This window comes from Canis lupus, chromosome 15 (assembly GCF_003254725.2).
Source record: "Canis lupus dingo isolate Sandy chromosome 15, ASM325472v2, whole genome shotgun sequence".
Classification (NCBI taxonomy): Eukaryota; Metazoa; Chordata; class Mammalia; order Carnivora; family Canidae; genus Canis; species Canis lupus.
The window spans coordinates 61,132,727-61,150,423 of NC_064257.1; the positions used below are offsets into that span (position 1 = coordinate 61,132,727).

The window sequence follows — 17,697 nt, forward strand, 5'->3', positions numbered from 1 at the left end:
TTAATGCTGTGAATATTCCTGAAAATTTGCCTCATCTGCATCCCACATTAATATATTACATTTTCATTTTTATTTCATTTTCAAGTTTTTTTTTAAGATTTTATTTATTTATTAATGAGAGACACAGAGAGAGAGAGAGAGAGGCAGAGACACAGGCAGAGGGAGAAGCAGACTCCTCTCAGGGAGCCCAACGTAGGACTCGATCCCGGGTTTCCAGATCAGGCCTTGGGCTGAAGGCGGTGGTAAACTGCTGAGCCACCAGGGCTGCCCACGAATATTAAGTCTTTAAAAACGGGGATCCCCGGGTGGCTCAGTGGTTTAGCGCCTGCCTTCAACCCAGGATGTGACCCCAGGATCCCAGGATCGAGTCCCACATCAGGCTCCCTGCATGGGGCCTGCTTCTCCCTCTGCCTGTGTCTCTGAATCTCTCTCTCTGTATCTCTCATTAATAAATAAATAAAATCTTTAAAATAAATAAATGAATCAATCTTTTAAAAAAATTAAGATCCTTTAACTAGACCCTAAATCCTAACTGATTAGTTCATTTCCTTGAGCATTTTGAGAGAATAACCCAAATTTCCAGGCTCCCGGTGGTGGGAGGGCAGCAGACTTTAGTTGGAGCCACCCATCCTCGGAGACATAATTAACTGTTCAACTTTGATTCAGGAATAAACGCTTTCAGTTATAGTATCAACTCTATGATCAAGCTTTCGCTTCCATCATCAATCTCACAGATCAGCAATATCAGATAGGGCTGCTCTGGGACCCTGGATCAAGACAAAAGCAAGACGACTCTTACTGGATCTGAATACAGACAAAGCATGATGAACACACATGACCACAAATGACCCAACACCCACGGCTCCTCACATGAGTGACTACTGACACTTCACCCATTACAGCTTCAGCCCAATCATAGAATTACTCCTCTTCCTGACAACATCCTATCGGAGCAATGTCCTGATCCCTTAAGTCTCCCAAACCCCGAACACAACCCAAATCCTACAATAAATCCTTTCTAACACCACCTTCCTGGAACACTCTAGGGTTCTCTGGGATGTGTGTTCTTCCTCCCCAAGGGTCTGAGGCCCAACCACTCAAATGCCAAGTGTGTTCCTGGTCCCTTTGGCTTGAATGTGTGGACAGGGCTTGGTTTGTTCAAATCACCATCCAAAGTTCCAGGTTTCCACATTTAGGAATTTTCAGTTCCATCGTCGCTTCTTGGCCTTTTGGCTAAGATCAAGTATAGAAATTTTCAGTTCCAACTGGTTTCCTTTTATTCGCTTTTGTTTTTGGATATTGTTTATTTATTGGAGTGACTAGGTCATTCTTCTGGATAATTTCCACATAATTATGTTGTTTCCTCACAGTGTCATTTAGCTTATCCCCCCTCTACTCCATATATTTGTTATCAACTGAAAGGTAATTACAAAGGTTTGTTGAATTCAGGTTCAAATTTTGCAGCAAGAACAACTCATAGGTGATGCAATGTTATTCAAAAACATAAAATAAGTGTGCACATGTCTAGTTGCTCTGCTTTAGTGATATTATTGGTCAGTGGGTTAGGGTGGTGACAGCCTGACAGCTCAATTATACAAGATAGAGCCAGCTCAGTAAGGTGATGCTGAAAAAGTCTTAAGCACCAAAAGGAGACAAAGGTAATATCTGCAAAAACAGGTAAACCTTTTAGAAAACTCACAAGAATCCACAGATAGTCTTGAGGGATATTTTCAGCAAGATCATTTTTACAAAATGTGTATTATGTATATTGGTATGTGAGCAACAAACAAACAAACAAAAATACAATGTTTAAAAGGTGAAACTTTTACCTATTTATTGAAGCCAAGATAGGGAAGCAATCCAATCCATTAACAGATAAAGATGTGGTATATATATTACACACACACACACACACACACACACACACACGAAATTTTACTCTGCTGTAAAACAACAAGAGTATGAGATCTTGCCATTTGCAACAACATAGATGGACCTAGAGGGTATTACGCCAAGTGAAACAAGTCAAAGAAAAATACTGTATGATTTCACTTCTATGTGGAATCCAAAAAAGTAGAACAAATTAAAAATTAACCAAAAAAAGCAGAAATAGACTCATAAATACAGAGAACTGATGGCTGCCAGAGGGGAGGGGGTTAAGGGCATGGGCAAAAAGGGTGAAGGGGAGTGGGAGATACAGGCTTCCAGTTATGGGCTGAAAAAGTCACAGGGATAAAATGTACAGCAGAGAATACAGTCAGTTGTATTGTAGTAGTGTTGTATGGTGACAGATGGTAGCTACACTTGTGATGAGCACAGCGGAAAGTATAAACCTGTCTAATCACTATATTGTACACCTGAAATAACCTAACATGTATATCAACATTGTATATTCATCATTGGATATTCATCAGCAACACTGTGCATTCAAAAAAGTAGGAGTTTTACAATCGCATCAAAAATATTAAATAGCTAGGAATTAATCTAAAAGGAATATGTGAGTATTGTGGAGAAAATCATATTTAGGGAAAGATATTAAGGAATACCTTTACAAATGCAAAAGGACACCATTGCCATGCATGAGAACACTCAATATAGCAAAGGAGCCAATTAAAATTATGGCTTCAGTGTAATTCCAACAAAATACCCAAAGATATTATTTTAATAGAATTAAACTGAAGAATACCAAGAAGAATCAAGGCACTTCTGAAGAAGAGGAACAAAACTGAGACATTTTACCAGACATCAAAATAGTATTAAATAATTACATCTTAGTAAATATGAAAGTGTTGTATTGTGCAGGGATAGGCCAATAGACTAATGGAACAGAAAAGACGTAGACACAGAATCACAAATATATGGAAACTGGCTGTATGATAAGGCTCCCACGCAGCGTAGTGAGAAATGAATTGTTCAATAAATGGTTCTGGGACAACTGGTTATCCAGATGGACACTGGACTCCATTTCCTGGTACATGCAAAAGTCAGTTCATTTAATTTAAATATAGAAAATTAAATTATAAACCATTTCAAAGCCAACACAGGAGACTCTAGTAACCACTTGTGTATGTGGGAATGACTCATATAAGGCTCCAAGTCTCATAAAACAAATAGTATAAAGGAAAATAAAGACACAGAGATCTTAAAATCACAATACTATGCACACAATATAAGTTTTTTTAAAAGAAGAAAATAAAGCATTTGTATGTAACAGGAAAAAATTGGAAGACCATTCATACAAACTGTCAACCATGGGTCAACAAGATATAAAGGAGTTTTTACGTTGTTAAATATACAGTCTTTCAGTAGAAAGCATACATTATAGAAATGTTAAACATCAGAAAAGTTTGATAAAAATGTTGGGAATATTTTAAATAAACTTGGAGATTAAAGCATGGATGTATGGTCAGAAAGCAACTAAAAACAGGTGGCAAGTCAGTATAAATATGAAAGACTTCTTTATAGCAAAAGCACCATGAAAAAGGTTAAAAGCCATTTCAACAATGGAAAATATTAACAACATAGTTTCACTGCCAAATATACGTATGATGTATACATGCATTATGTGAGTACACTGGTGCATTTATATATATTCATACATGTAGTACGTACATATAAGTTAGGTGAGTATACAGATTATACACAATAGTAAACAGTACTTGACATAAATACAAGAGATATCAATATCAATAAAGAAATAGTTAAGGAAACAAAATAAACTTGAAGCTATTCATACACACATGTATTTTTTTTTGTTTGCTTACTTGAAGGCATTAGGTTTATTTTGAGGGAAAGTAGTGTTTGGGGCTCTTAAAACACACCTCTGAGGCATGCAAATAAGAGCAGCCATGAGACGAGCAGTAGATGATGCAACATGGAACCCTCTCCACTATTCCCCAGGGCCAGAGAGGAACCTTTATCAGACGGAGAAACTAGAGTCCTAGTGTTGCACGATGGAAGAAGAGAAGCAAATGGTCTGGTTTTTAATTGTAACAGTTTTGCTCCCCCAGCCCTCCTTAAGGTGTGGCATTCATGGCTGGAGGCACAGGGCCCAACCACTTCTCCAGCAGATGTGTCAGCATCTGCTCAGAGCCCACACCACATGGGTTCGGCCATCCCAATGGGTCATGGTGATGGGCAGCCCCAAGGCCCTATATATGCAGGCTGCCTTGGAGGTCTCCTTTGCACTCATTCTTCACCTGTGTTGCTGAGATCTTTTCTAGAAGTCCCTGGGCTTGCTCTGTAAGATACACCAGCTTCTCTGCAGCAGCCAGGATGCTCTGGGACTCCAAGATGTCTTTGTCCTCTGACCAGATACTCATCCATAGTTCCCTGGACACTTTCTCCAGCACCTTTGGGTGCTCCAGGTTGACAGTGATAAGGAATCACAGGGCCAATAAATTTCTTTTTTTAAGGATCACCGAGAAGAAACCCTTGGGGGAACTGGACAGGAAACTGGACATACTGTCCCAGGAGCCTAACATCATTTCTCAGGTATTAGGCTCTGCAGGGAGGCAGAACTGGCCATTTGCTTCCACTGTCTCACGTTCAGTGCAATGATGTTTGAGTGCAACTGCAGGTTGATGTTCCAGATGCTTTCATATGAGCACAGAACTCGAAACACAGCTAGGAGTAGGGGGAGAGCACATCGTGGAAGAGCTCCAGGGTGTGCAGGGGTCCCGTGTCACAGTAGTACCCACACACATGATTTTAAAAAATGCAATACTACCATGAACTATACTGTATCAGATGGATAAAGGTAACACTCACATAGCATTTCTGGAATATCATGGTAATTCTTCTGAGGGTCAGGGCTGGGCAACTAGAAATACACATCAAAATGTTCAATTAGGGATGACTGGAGGGCTCAGCAGTTGAGCGTCTGCCTTTGGCTCAGGGCTTGATCCCGGGGTCCCAGGATCGAGAGTCCCACATTGGGCTCCTTGCATGGAGCCTGCTTCTCCCTCTGCCTGTGTCTCTGCCTCTCATGAATAAAAAAAGTCTTTAAAAAAAAAAAAAGGCTCAATGTATATAGCTGTAAACCAAACAAGTATTCTTTCAATGTGTGCTACTCGAATTCTTAAATATACAAGTACATGCAATTTTCAATGGGATTTCTAGTATTTCACCCTTAATTATGAATAAACATTTATCCATCTAACATTTAAAGTCTGACATAAAAGACAGAGACCAAATAACCAGCAGGAAGGAGGTCGGAGGTGTAAATATAGGAAGCAAAATACAACTTCAAAATACTAAATAAAAAATTCTTGAACAAGAATACCAAGAAAGGTTACATACAGCACGTACCGTGTTCCAGAAAGAGCAAGTAGGCCAGTGTCGATAGAGGGGAGAGATTCTTTAACAGGAAAGTCTGATAAAGTTACTCTGTCCCACAAGAGCTTCTTAAGGGCTCCCATTTATTTCAGACTAAAATACCTAAAATGGCCTACTTGACCCAAAGGCTGATTCTTCTCCGCTCCCTACTACAACTCATCTCCAACCTCACTACTCTCCCTGCACTCACTCCACACCCAGGCTTTCCTGCTGTCCCTGGGATGCCAATTCCTTCCCCTCAACATTGCTCTAGCCACTCTCTGCAATGTCCCACCACTGAGATTCCCTCATTCTAAATTCTGTTCCAATTCCATGTTCTCTAAAATGCCTACCACCCAACTTCAGTTAGCTAACCCTTCCTCACCCACAGTACTCTTATGCCCTGGACATTGATTTACTTTACCCTGTACCCATAGCACTTTATTAGCTTCTCTAAGTTGCTATATCAATTATTTATACTTCTCTGATTATTTTTTTCCATTCTAGTTAAGTATGTTACTCAAGGACAGGAAATCTTAGTTTTTCTCACCTAGTACCATTTCAGGTTGAAGGTAAATGTGGTAGTTGATTTTGTATGTCACTTTGCTGGGCCTCTGTGCCAAATATGTGGTCAAACATTATTCTGGATATTCCTCTGAGGGAGTTTTTGGACAAGACTAACATTTAAATTAGTAGACCTCAAGTACATAGCCCTCTAATGCAGAGAGCCTCATCTACTGAAAGCATTACTAGAACAAAAGTCTGACCCACCATGACCCAAGAGGGAGTTTCCCAGATGACCTTCAGACTTGAGCTGCAGCATGCAATCTTCCCTGGGTCTCTAGGTTGTTGGTTTTCAAATCTACCATGCCAGTCTTCATAGATTTCCCAGTCTCCACTATCATTTGAGCCAATTCCTTAAAATAAATCTTTCTCTAAAAACACACATCTTGGGGCAGCCCCGGTGGCTCAGTGGTTTAGCGCCGCCTTTGGCCCAGGATGTGATCCTGGAGACCTGGAATTGAGTCCCACATCAGGCTCCCTGCATGGAGCCTGCTTCTCCCTCTGCCTGTGTCTCTGCCTCTCTCTCTCTCTCTCTCTCTCTCTGCATCTCTATGAATAAATAAAATCTTTAAAAAAAGAATAAACCCACGTTAAAAAAAATAATCATTACAAGTATAGAGAAGAGATCTATCATTCATATTGTAAAAGGAAATCTCCCCTAACTCACAGTCCACAAAAATGCCAACCTTACTTGGGTTTACTACAGGCAGAAACTAGGTTCTCTTAGGACCCAGCATAATATAAATGCTCTCAACGTATCTCCCAATCGCCCCGAATCCACCCTCAACTACTGGCCGATTCCACCAATTCTGAAGGAAACAGTCTCAAGACACCCCCAAGGTCCATTTAGGCTTGTTTTCCACTTCTACTTCCCAGTAATGCCGGCCAGAACTAAATCTCCTAGAACCCAGGACAGGAGGGCAGAGATAAAATCTCCTTGGGTTATAACAGAGATGCTTTTTTTCTCTTTCTGTATCACAGTTTTTCTATCCTAGGAGACAACAAGCCGAGGGAGTGCTGTTTCAAGATCTAGAATCACGTCTACCTGAAAGGGCTTGAGGATTCTGTCCAAGCCAGAATACTGTGGAGGAAGGCTAAATCCATATTTCTTTAATTGGAATAAGAAGAGCTCCAGATATTCCAGGTTTCATACCTGTGGTGGATACCCTTAACGTGTGTCAGAAAGTCCAGGTCTGACTGCATATGCTTGGACTCCACCTCCTTCAGCAGACGTCTTAATGTGGACACATGACCTGAAAATGTTGTACAGTGTTCGGCTAGTTTTGTTAAAATGTCCCTTTCTTCATCTTCCATCTGCTTAAGAAGAGCCTCCTGCTGATTCTGTAGAAACAGTCTAATTTGCTCAAATTTGGAAAGGATTTCTTCTCTCCTAAACTCTTTTTCTTCCACTAATTGCTGGCTTGAAGCATTATCACTTTTTCTACTCATTCCATATTGTCTTTCAAGGGGTCAATACTATATTCTAGAATCTTCCTGTGAAAAGATGCAGCTTTCTTGATGGGACAAATGTAGTGTTTCCGGTGTTGCAGGGAGAAACTGCACTGTGTACATAAAACCTCCAGGTCCTTCCCGCAAAACAGGGTCAGAAACTGATTGTGCTTCTCACACACAGAGTACTCTTCCTGCCTTTTCCTCTTGCTCCTTCTGACCTGCAGTAGTTCAGCAATTTCGGTCAAATTGCAGAGCTGGCGATTGCTCCTGAAGCTTTTGTTATGAAAGCAAAATCAGCAGACGGGACAAGGGAAGGTCTCATCCATGTCCTTCCACATCATGTTGATGCAGGAGCGATAGAAGTTGTGCCCAGTTTGTAGTCACCGCGTCTTTCAGGTAGTCCAGACAGATGGGGCAGCTGGACTCCTGGAGGTGTGTCAGGCCCGTCACAAACTCCATCGGCCGAGAACAAAAGTGGCGGGTGAGATGCTCCCTTGGAAAGGCTCGCCTTAAGCTCCAGACCCGCTCCCAGACCTCCCAGCTCCAGGTTTCACTGGGCTTGCATGCTGATGGCCTCCAAGGTCCTGCTCCTTAGCCTGAGGGTGAGAAGGATCCAGTGTTTGCAGCTCTATCACAGGAGGGCGCCTAAATTTAAGATTAATGACTTTCTTCTTTAAGAAAGTAGTCACAGGTCCAAGTAGGCAATCACTGCTGTGTGTGAGAAAAGTTTTTAATTTTCAAAATCTCCTAGACTTGCTATCACAATACAATAATTAGTTTAGGCAAGAATCATTGATAGCTGCACAAATTACTCAGCGACGTTTCCTGGGTGATATATTCACAAAAATCTCAGAATAATCACTCTTAACAATTATATTTTATTTAGAGAGAGGAAAGACCAGTGCCTTTACAATGTGAAGATCTGAAGAATACCTCCTGGCCAATGAAAGGACAAACTGATGGCCTACAATGAGAAAAGCACACTTACAGAGTTTTTCCGCCCAAGAAAAAAGAGAAAAAAAGAAATTTGCCTAAATTTAATCATGGGGAAACAATCACTAAAATCTAAATCATGGCAACATTCAAGTCAATGGTCTTCAAGTCTGTACAATGTCTCTGAAAAAAAAAGGAGCACTCTTCTATGCTAAAAGACTACAGAAACAATTGGGAAAAACTTGTGGTCTTTAGCTTTCTAGAGTCTAGATAGGCAGATAAACTGCTCTAAAGTAGACAGTACAGAATAATGGCAAAAATTTGAATATGCCCTATTTATTAGATAACAGTAACATCAAAATTAAACTTTCTGGATTCAAATGACTGCATCATAGCTGAAGAAAACATCCTGCTCTTAGGAAATATATGCTGAAGTATTTACAGAGGAAGGGGTCATGATCTTTGAATGTTACTCTGAAATATTGCTTAAAAAAAGAAGTGAGGGCAACACTCTCGGGTCCCCTCCCTCCCTGGGAGCTTTGTACTATCACTTTACTATTGCTAAATAACTTTGCTGAGAAAAAAAAAAAGAAAGAAAGAAAGAAAGAAGTGGGTATCATGGTTTGGGTATGATGCAGGAGATGGATGTGTTTGTAAGAAGGCAGCATGAAAGACACTCGGTGACAGATTGATCAGTCACTTGATGTTGGTGTGCACTGTGTGAATCTACATGTGATAAGTGCAGAAAACTATACATACTCGTCTAACCAGTACCAAATTCCTAGTTTGATATAGTATCATTAAGAAACCTGGGAACCTGGGTGACAGACACCTGAGACTTCCCTGTACTGTCTTATCAAATTCCGGGAATCTATTATTATTCCAAAGGATTAAAGTTGGGATGCCCAGGTGGCTCAGTGGTTGAGCGTCTGCCTTCAGCTCAGGGTGTGATCCTGGGTACTGGGATCAAGTCCCACATCAGGCTCCCCTCTGCCTGTGTCTCTGCATCTCTGTGTGTCTCTTATGGATAAATCAATAAAATCTTAAAACAAATAAACAAAACAAAGGATTAAAGTTTTGGAAAAATCACCTTCAGCCTCATCCAAATGTTTAAATCAAAGGTGGTGTGGTTCACTTTGTAGAGCACTGGGATACACCAGGAATCACTGGGTGCCTTGCTTTCTCTACTCATGGACTGTACTGCATAGTATTTGGGCAGTCGGCCACCTTGTAAGCTGTATGGACCTAGGATAGCAGTGTAACCTCGCTGCGCTGCAATCCGTTCTCAGGAGGATTATGGTACCACCCCGTCAACATGCTTCTATTCTTGCTCTCTTGCACCCATTTGCCATTCAAGTAATAGTAAAACTTTCCTTGAATATGCAACTCATAACATCTCTTTCTAGAGATTAAAATCCTCCAGTTTCTGAACATGCTTTGAATCTTCAACGCCTCAACATGGTGCACAGAGCCCTGCGCCACTTCCCTTCCAGTCCTCTTGACTCTTGTCAATCTTCCTTGCTTCATCACAGTAACCGCCGTTTTGGTTCAATGTGCTGAGGTGACTGCTTGACCATTCTACCCAAAAATCCTTGTACATCTCTGCCTTTTCCTTCTGAACCTCCTTCTCAAATGTTTTCTCCTCAGGGAAATGGTTTCTACCCACTTCGTCTAACACATACCTTGAATCCAAATAACTTCCCAGATGTTCCGGCCACTGTCATCCACACACATGTAGGGACAGCGGGGCTAGTGTCCTGTGTGGTTGACAGCAACGGGTTGGTAGAAGGCTGGTTTTCCAACATAGATGGACCCACAGTTCGTATCTCCATCTCCTCTGACCTGGCAGGGCTCAGTATTTTTTAGATCCTCTTGCCAATCTCCCATCTATATAGACAGTATTCCCTCTGACTAGTGACCCTTCCCTCAAATTTTCACTGGGTTCAATTCTAAGGCTTTTTGGAGCTCAAAAGTATCTCGTGCGTCAAACACTGCGGTAAGTGTCTTCCATGCAGTCGCCGACTCTCCTCAGTTAAGCCCTCACAACTGTCAATTAACGCTGGGAGAGGCAATCTCACATAGGCCCCGGGTGACACTGCCTGGTATGCCAAGATGCCGGGTCCTGATTGCTCTTCACTCAGGCCATTTCTCAGGGCTGTATTTCCTGCAAGCATCCCTGAAAGAGGTGGTCTCCTTGGGGGGCCAAGAACAGGCTTGCTATAAAAGCGGATCTGCCAAACACAGAGTTCTTTGGCTGTGTCACAAACCCACGGTGTACACAGCATCCAGCTTGTATGGAACGGACACCAACCTGATGCTCGTGCTGTTGGCTGTGCCAGGAGTAACTGAGTCCTGTCTCTGAGCCAGTTGTTTGTGTTGGCTGGCGGCAACCATGAAACAACAACAGGTAATGTGTTAGCTTCAAGTAGGGTAAAATCTTAAGCATTGATAGTTGGGAGTTAAAATCTTTCATTATAGCTGTGATGTTTAAATTTATGAGAACTGTATAGACTTATCCAAAGTCATACAACATTAACTGCTATTAACTACTAGCATACTAAACCATTAAGCACACTACCGTTTTCTTGGTACTCCTGTGGCATAAAAAATACATGTTTGGTCTTTGGCCCAGGATCCTGACTTAGGGCTCTTAGCACCCTTGGGCTCGCCCTATGGTGATGAGTGCATTTTGCATTCTAATGAGATAAGTGATGGCTGAGGACCCCTATGTAACTTCAGAATGGAGGCAGGTAACCAGATAGGCCAAGAGGGTTTGGACTATCAGCCCCAACTATATCTTCCTGGGAAGAGGCCCTGGAGGTAGAGGTAATCATCAATGGTCAATGATTTAACAAACTGTGTAAACATAAATGAGCCTGGATAAAAACCCCTAAATGCTGAGGTTTAGAGAATTTCTGGGTTGGTGAATACATCCCAGTGCATTGGGGACGGCATGCAGCGCCTGACTAGAACAAATGCTCCAGAAATGCCTGTTTGCGGACATCTGGGTGGCCCAGTGGTAGAGCATCTACCTACCTTTGGCTCAGGAGATCCCGGAATTGAGTCTCACATCAGGATCCCACAGGAAGCCTGCTTCTCCCTCTGCCTATGTCTCTGCCTCTCTCTGTGTCTTTCATGAATAAATAATTAAAAGTAAAAAAGTGCCTGCTTGCAAGGTTGGCCCTTGGCTCCTCCTGTGTCAGAACCTGGATTTTGGAAGGATTCCCTCCATTCCCTGATAACACTGGCTCGCCAAGCCTAAAATGTTGGTACAGCTAATGTGGTTGATGCTAACTACCAGCATTCCTTCCAATAATCTGGAAATCTGATACATCTAAGCAGGGGCTGACCTCATGAGCCGTTTCCAAAGAAAAGAAGCCTTGGACAATGAGCTTCGAAGAACGACCCTGGTGGACACTTCACACGTTATCATAACTTGTTGCTAAAGGAATTAAAGGGGTCCTACGTGATTTAACTGGGAAAGAACTGAAAGGTTGCCATGGCTTCCTCCAGACTTCAACTCATGCATCTTTTCCTTTTGTGGATTTTGCTTTGTGTCCATTCACTATAACCAATTTATGTGAGCCCTGAGTCCCTGTAACAATGTCTGAACGTAAGGTCATCTTGAAAACCCACAGACACAAGTATTATTAGAAAATCAAATAAAGCTTTTAGAAATCTAGCCCAACTGCCTCAATATTATATCATGTAATATATATTACACCATTGTTTCAGTCTAAAAACCACTATATACCTTATTGCTTACGCTTTCGTGAGTAAAAAAGATGTTAACTACTCATGGTAGTTTGCCAGAGAAAGTTTGTATAAAAATCTAATTTTGAGGAAGCAGTAAGATATTATTACATCAAAGTTTTTTAATTATAGCATGATATGATTGGAGGGTAGCATGATATGTCATCCCAAAATATGCCTCTTTGGCATAAAGATGATTTTGAGCCAATTATTTTGAGAAATAGCAAACACAGAAGCTCTGAAAACAGACTAGAAGCTACCCTTTTGTAAGAGCAATTTACAATAGAAAGGAGGCCTGTCCCAGGAAGAGAACTCACAACTTTTTCACCTGGGAGACTAAATCCTTGGCAGGGCAAATCTTGTTTACCGTATATTTTCTCTTTTCACTATCCTGTGAATTGCCTTCCTCCATTTCCCTGTGTCTTTCCTGAGTTCAGGATGAAACTGCCTGGCTGCCTTCATGAATCTCCTATCTCTGTGAGTCTCCCTTACATAAAAATGTGAGTACGTAATTTCTTTTTTCCTGTTAATCTGTCTTTTACTACAAATGGAGTCTCAGCCAAGAACCTAGAGGGGTAGAGGGAAAACTATTTTTTCGCTCCCATCCAATAAAAAGAAACATAATGATAATGTGTCTTCTAATTCTTCAGATTTTCCAATCTAACTTTTCATGAGTAACTGTCACAGAGTCCCTAATCTTTAGAAGTCCTCATTTTGGGGCACCTAGCTGGCTCAGTCGAAGAGCGAGGAATACTTCGTCTCAGGGCTGTGAGTTCAAGTCCCTTGTTGGTAGAGATTACATACATACAAAAGCTTAAAAAAATAAAATTCCATATTTTATGGATGCTTCGGGGCTGGGTAAATACGAAGAGGAAGTTTTAAGAATATTGTATAAGGGGGACGCCTGGGTGGTTCAGCGGTTGAGTGGCTGCCTTCGGCTCAGGGCGTGATCCTGCAGGGAGCCTGTTTCTCCCTCTGCCTGTCTCTGCCTCTCTCTCTCTCTGTATCTCATGAATAAATAAATAAAATTTAAAAAATATATATTTTACAAGGTTTACAGCTGGTACATTAAAAAGATTCCCCACTGAGCTCAGAGCCCAACTTGGGCTTGATCCCAGGACCCCCTTCCTATGACCTTGTGGAAACCAAGTCAGCCACTCAACTGACTGTGCCACCCAAACGCTCCTAAAAAGAATATTTCATTTAAAAAAAAAAGGAGGGCAGCCCCGGTGGCTTAGTGGTTTAGCCCTGCCTTCAGCCCCGGGTGTGATCCTGGAGACCTGGGATGGAGTCCCATGTCTCCCATGTCGGGCTCCCTGCATGGAGCCTGCTTCTCCCTCTGTCTGTGTTTCTGCCTCTCTCTCCTTCTGTGTCTCTCATGAATAAACAAATAAAATCTTAACAAAAAATAAAATAAAATAAATAATAAATAAAATAAAATAATAAAACAATAAAACAAATAAAATAAATAAATAAAATAATAAAATAAATTAATTAAATTAAATTAATTAAATAAAATAAATTAAATAAAATAATAAATAAAATAAATAAATAAAATAAATAAAATAAAATAAAATAAAATAAGTGGGTGGAGTTCCTGCACAGATCCAGGTTCCCACTGGGTCTTCTTCTTCTCACATACCTACGTCCTCTAACTCCCCTTCAGGACTCCAGCCATGAACACTTTCCCAAGCTACAGACAGACTATACTGTGGCTACGGCCTCCTCCACCAGTCCTCCGCCTAGTTCTGTAACTCCACAGCAATACTAATTCATGTACTAAGTTTTGAGGACATCAACATCTGGTCCCAACTGTCACTTCCTGACTCCACAGATTTTTCTATCATAGTACAGATCATACTCAGTTTTACATTCATTTCTGTCAACTTTTGGTGAATGACATGGGAGTGCATGGTTTGTGGTCTGAATTCTTGTTTTTCCTGAAAGCTGTATTACCTACTTTTATTCTTGTGGCTGCTTAAAAGTATCGGCTAATATAAACTCAATAAATAAATATTAGGCTGGGACGCCTGGGGGGCTCAGCGCTTGGACATCTGTTTTTTGGTCCAGGTCGTGACCCCGGGGGCCCCGGGATGGAGTCCCACGTCGGGTTCTCTGCGAGCAGCCTGCTTCTCCCTCTGCCTGTGTCTCTGCCTCTCTCTGTGTGTCTCTCAGGAATAAATAAATACAATCTTTAAAAAATAAATGAATAAATAAATTCTGGCAACTTAAAAAAAAAAAAAGATAATAAATAAGTATTAGGCTAACAAACCAAACTTGTAGTAGAGTCTGGGCTCTCCAGCTTCAACACCTGCGACTTAAAATGCTGTTGAACGTAGCAGAGCCTCACCTTATGGTGGGAAAAAAAAAAAAAAAAAAAAAAACAGAAAGGCGAATCCGCCACCGACAAGGCCCACGAAGGAGGCCCTCCCTGACGACAGCCGGAAGTGCCCACCTGGGCGGAGGGCCCTGCCTTCACACCTTCACAGCCCACAGCCCCTCCGACGTCACGGCGCCGCTTCGCAAACCTTCACTGTGGCAAGAACGTCCCACTGTGGGGCGCCCGGGTCACTCCGCCGGTTGAGCGTCTGACTCGAGGCATCGGCTCCGGTCAGGAGCTTGCCGCCCTGGGGTCGAGCCCTGCGCCAGATCGGCCTCCGCGCGGATCTGCTCCACGCTCTCTCTCCCACTTTCCCAAATATCTTAAAAAAAAAAAAAAAAAAAGACCCTCACTTGGCGCGGCCACGCCACCTCCATTAGGGCTCAAGGTCTGAGCGGAGGCCCAGGATCCTGTACTTCTTCTTTTCTTGAAAAAAAAAAGCACTTTTTTGAGGGGGTGTGGGGTGTGCAGAGAAGCCTGCACCCCGCAGTCGGGAGCCCAGAGGATGCCCGGGCAGGCCCTGCGCAGCTAAGCTCCCCACGAAGCACCCCGCTCGGCCGCCCCCCCTCACCTGGAGCGCGGCTCCGCGGCGCAGCCGACGCACCTCGCGGGGCTCCTCAGGGGAGCAGGTTAGTGACCCCGACACGCCCCTCTGCGCACGCGCTCCCGCCTCACGGGCGCGCATGTTCCGCTCTCTGATTGGCGGTCCCCGCCGGAAGTGGCCGCTGCGGGCCGGCGCGTGCGCAGAGGCCTTGCTCGGGGGCCGCGCTCCCGGCCGTAGGGGAGGCTCCGGGGCCGAGGCCGCGCGTGTCGGTGGAACTTGGGGCGCTACTGTTTTATTCCCGTGACAAACTTAAGAACCAAGGTAAGGCCACGCCCCCCTGCGGGCTGCCTTTTTTTTTTAAATCTCCGACACCCAGTCCCCCTTGCAGACCGAGTCGGCGGGACTTCTGCGCGGCGAGCGTCACCTGCGGTCGTCTTCGGATCGATTGCATGTCACTGAGAGCTTGGGTGGGTCTGTCCCACCGTGTAGAGTCAGCCCCGCCAGCCCTGGCTCCCCCAGGTCTCTCCTTGAAGTGTCCTTGAAGGTGAGTCGGTCGGACAGCTGGAGGAGAGGTCGTCAGGGCCGAGGGGTCGATCACCAAGACGCGTCCTAACGACCCTAACTGGCACCTGTGAGACTGGAGGAGGCTAAGATTGCCCAAGAGGTCATAAAATCAATGAATCTCCTTCTTCTTTTTTTTTTTTTTTTTAAGATTTTGTTTATTCGTGAGAGACCCAGAGAGAGAAGCAGGCTCCCTGCGTGGAGCCCGACGTGGGACCCGATCCGGGTCTCCAGGATCACGCCTGGACCGAAGGAAGATGCTAAACCGCTGAGCCACCCAGGGATCCCCAATGAATCTCCTTTTGATTGAGATCGTAGGGCCGGATTCTCAGAAGGATAAGCTGCTGTTATGTGGTCATGCTTCAGTTGGCCCAAATCTATTTTCCCATATATATTTGGTCTTTGTCCATGGTCTCTGGCTCACAGGCCCCAGAACCCTTGTGGCTTCGTGGATGATGAGTCAGGGGAGCATCTCCTGTTGTAATATCCAGTTTCCCCCAGGTGCAAAGGTGGAATGGGCGTTTTTGTTATTCAGGACAAGCCCCTTTCAACCACAACTGCCAATGAGGTGACTCTTAGAAGTTCCCCAGAGATCCTGGGGGCTCTGGTTGCCAGGAGAAATGACCAAAAATGGGAGGTTGGAACCTTTAGTGCCACCCTGATGGGTCTCCCTGGAGAGGAGAGAGAGGCTGGAGGGTAAACCGATGACCAGTGATTTAATTGGTCATGTCTAAGTAAGGAAGCTGCCTTACAAACCTGGGAGGAGAGTGCCTGACGGCTCAGCTGGTTAAGCATCTGCCTTCCGCTCAAGGCATGATCCCAGATTCTGATTTGGAGCCCCAAGTTGGGCTCCCTGCTCAGTGGGGAGTCCGCTGCTCCCTGTGCCTCTAGGTGCCCACCCCCACTCCCACGCTCACCCTATACCCACCACTCTCACTCATCACATGTACACTCTATCTCAAATAAATAAATAATTTTTAAAAAGATTTTATTTATGTATTCATGAGAGAGGCAGAGACACAGGTAGAAGGAAAAGCAGGCTCCATGAGGGGTGCCCGATGTGGGACTTGACCACCGGGCCCCGGGATCATGAGCTGGGAGGAAGGCAGATGCTCAACCACTGAGCCACCCAGGCTTCCCAATAAATAAAAATCTTAAAAAAAAAAAAAGGAGGGGGAGGTTGGAGAGCGTCCGGGTGGTGAGCCAGAGAGTTTGTATGTGCCACCATGCTGGGGCCCAGACAACACAAAGACAGAAGCTCTTTTGGAATCTTGCCCTTTGTATGGCTACATTTGGCTGTTGGTTTGTATCTTTCAGTATCCTTTGGATATCATCCAGTGAGTAAATGGAAGGTATTTTTAGCTAACAAACTGAAGAAAAGATAACGGGGAAATAATAATGGAGAGGAGAACCTATACATTTTTCAAAAAAACATTCATTACGTTTAAAATATTTCCCATTTAGACATTTACCCAAGTTTGCAACACTTTTTAAAATAGAGTGAATGGGGGCATCCCTGGTGGCTCAGCGGTTTAGTGCCGCCTTCGGCCCAGGGTGTGATCCTGGAGACCCGGGATCGAGTCCCACGTCGGGCTCCCTGCATGGAGCCTGCATCTCCCTCTGCCTGTGTCTCTGCTTCTCTCTCCTCTCTGTATATTCTCATGAATAAATAAAATAAAATAGAGTGAATGGTATGTGAGGACATGGACAATCTCCTAGATATAAATTCAAAGAAAAATTTACAGAATACACAGGATGCTCCCATTTCTTGATTACATATACACACTCATACAACAGACTCCTACCCTATATGCATAGGTTATTTGGAAGGTATGCACAAGAAGCTGCTCCAGGGAATGTCTAGGTTCCAGGGGTCTGACTAAAGCACACAAAGTCACCGCATAAACCTCGTCACTCATTAATTGTTCTCATGACATTCAAAAGACCATTTTAATTTTTTTTACGATTTATTTATTTGAGAGACAGAGAAAGAGGGTGGAGGGGTGGGAGGGAGAGGGAGACTCTGAAGCAGACTCCCTGCCAAGTGCAGAGCCAATGTGGGGCTCAATCTCACGATCCTGAGACCATGATCTGAGCCAAAACCAAGAGAAGGATGCTCAACCGACTGCACCACCTAGGCACCCCCCTTCTGTCTTATTTTTATTTTATTTTATTTATTCATGAGAGACACAGA

The 17,697-nt window shown here is 43.5% G+C and overlaps 1 protein-coding gene and 1 pseudogene across 1 annotated transcript in view; both read right to left on the reverse strand.

Annotated features, from left to right (window-relative positions):
* The window catches only part of TRIM61 (tripartite motif containing 61), a 211,285-nt gene extending 198,234 nt beyond the window's left edge, over positions 1 to 13,051 (reverse strand). The window contains 2 exon segments of the mRNA XM_049094364.1: positions 5,311 to 7,704; positions 7,706 to 13,051. Of these exon segments, the coding sequence (XP_048950321.1) occupies positions 7,290 to 7,704; positions 7,706 to 7,791 (501 nt within the window). The 5' untranslated portion in view covers positions 7,792 to 13,051 and the 3' untranslated portion in view covers positions 5,311 to 7,289.
* LOC112654520 (glutathione S-transferase kappa 1-like) lies at positions 337 to 4,701 on the reverse strand (annotated as a pseudogene).
* Positions 13,052 to 17,697: the final 4,646 nt, after the last annotated feature.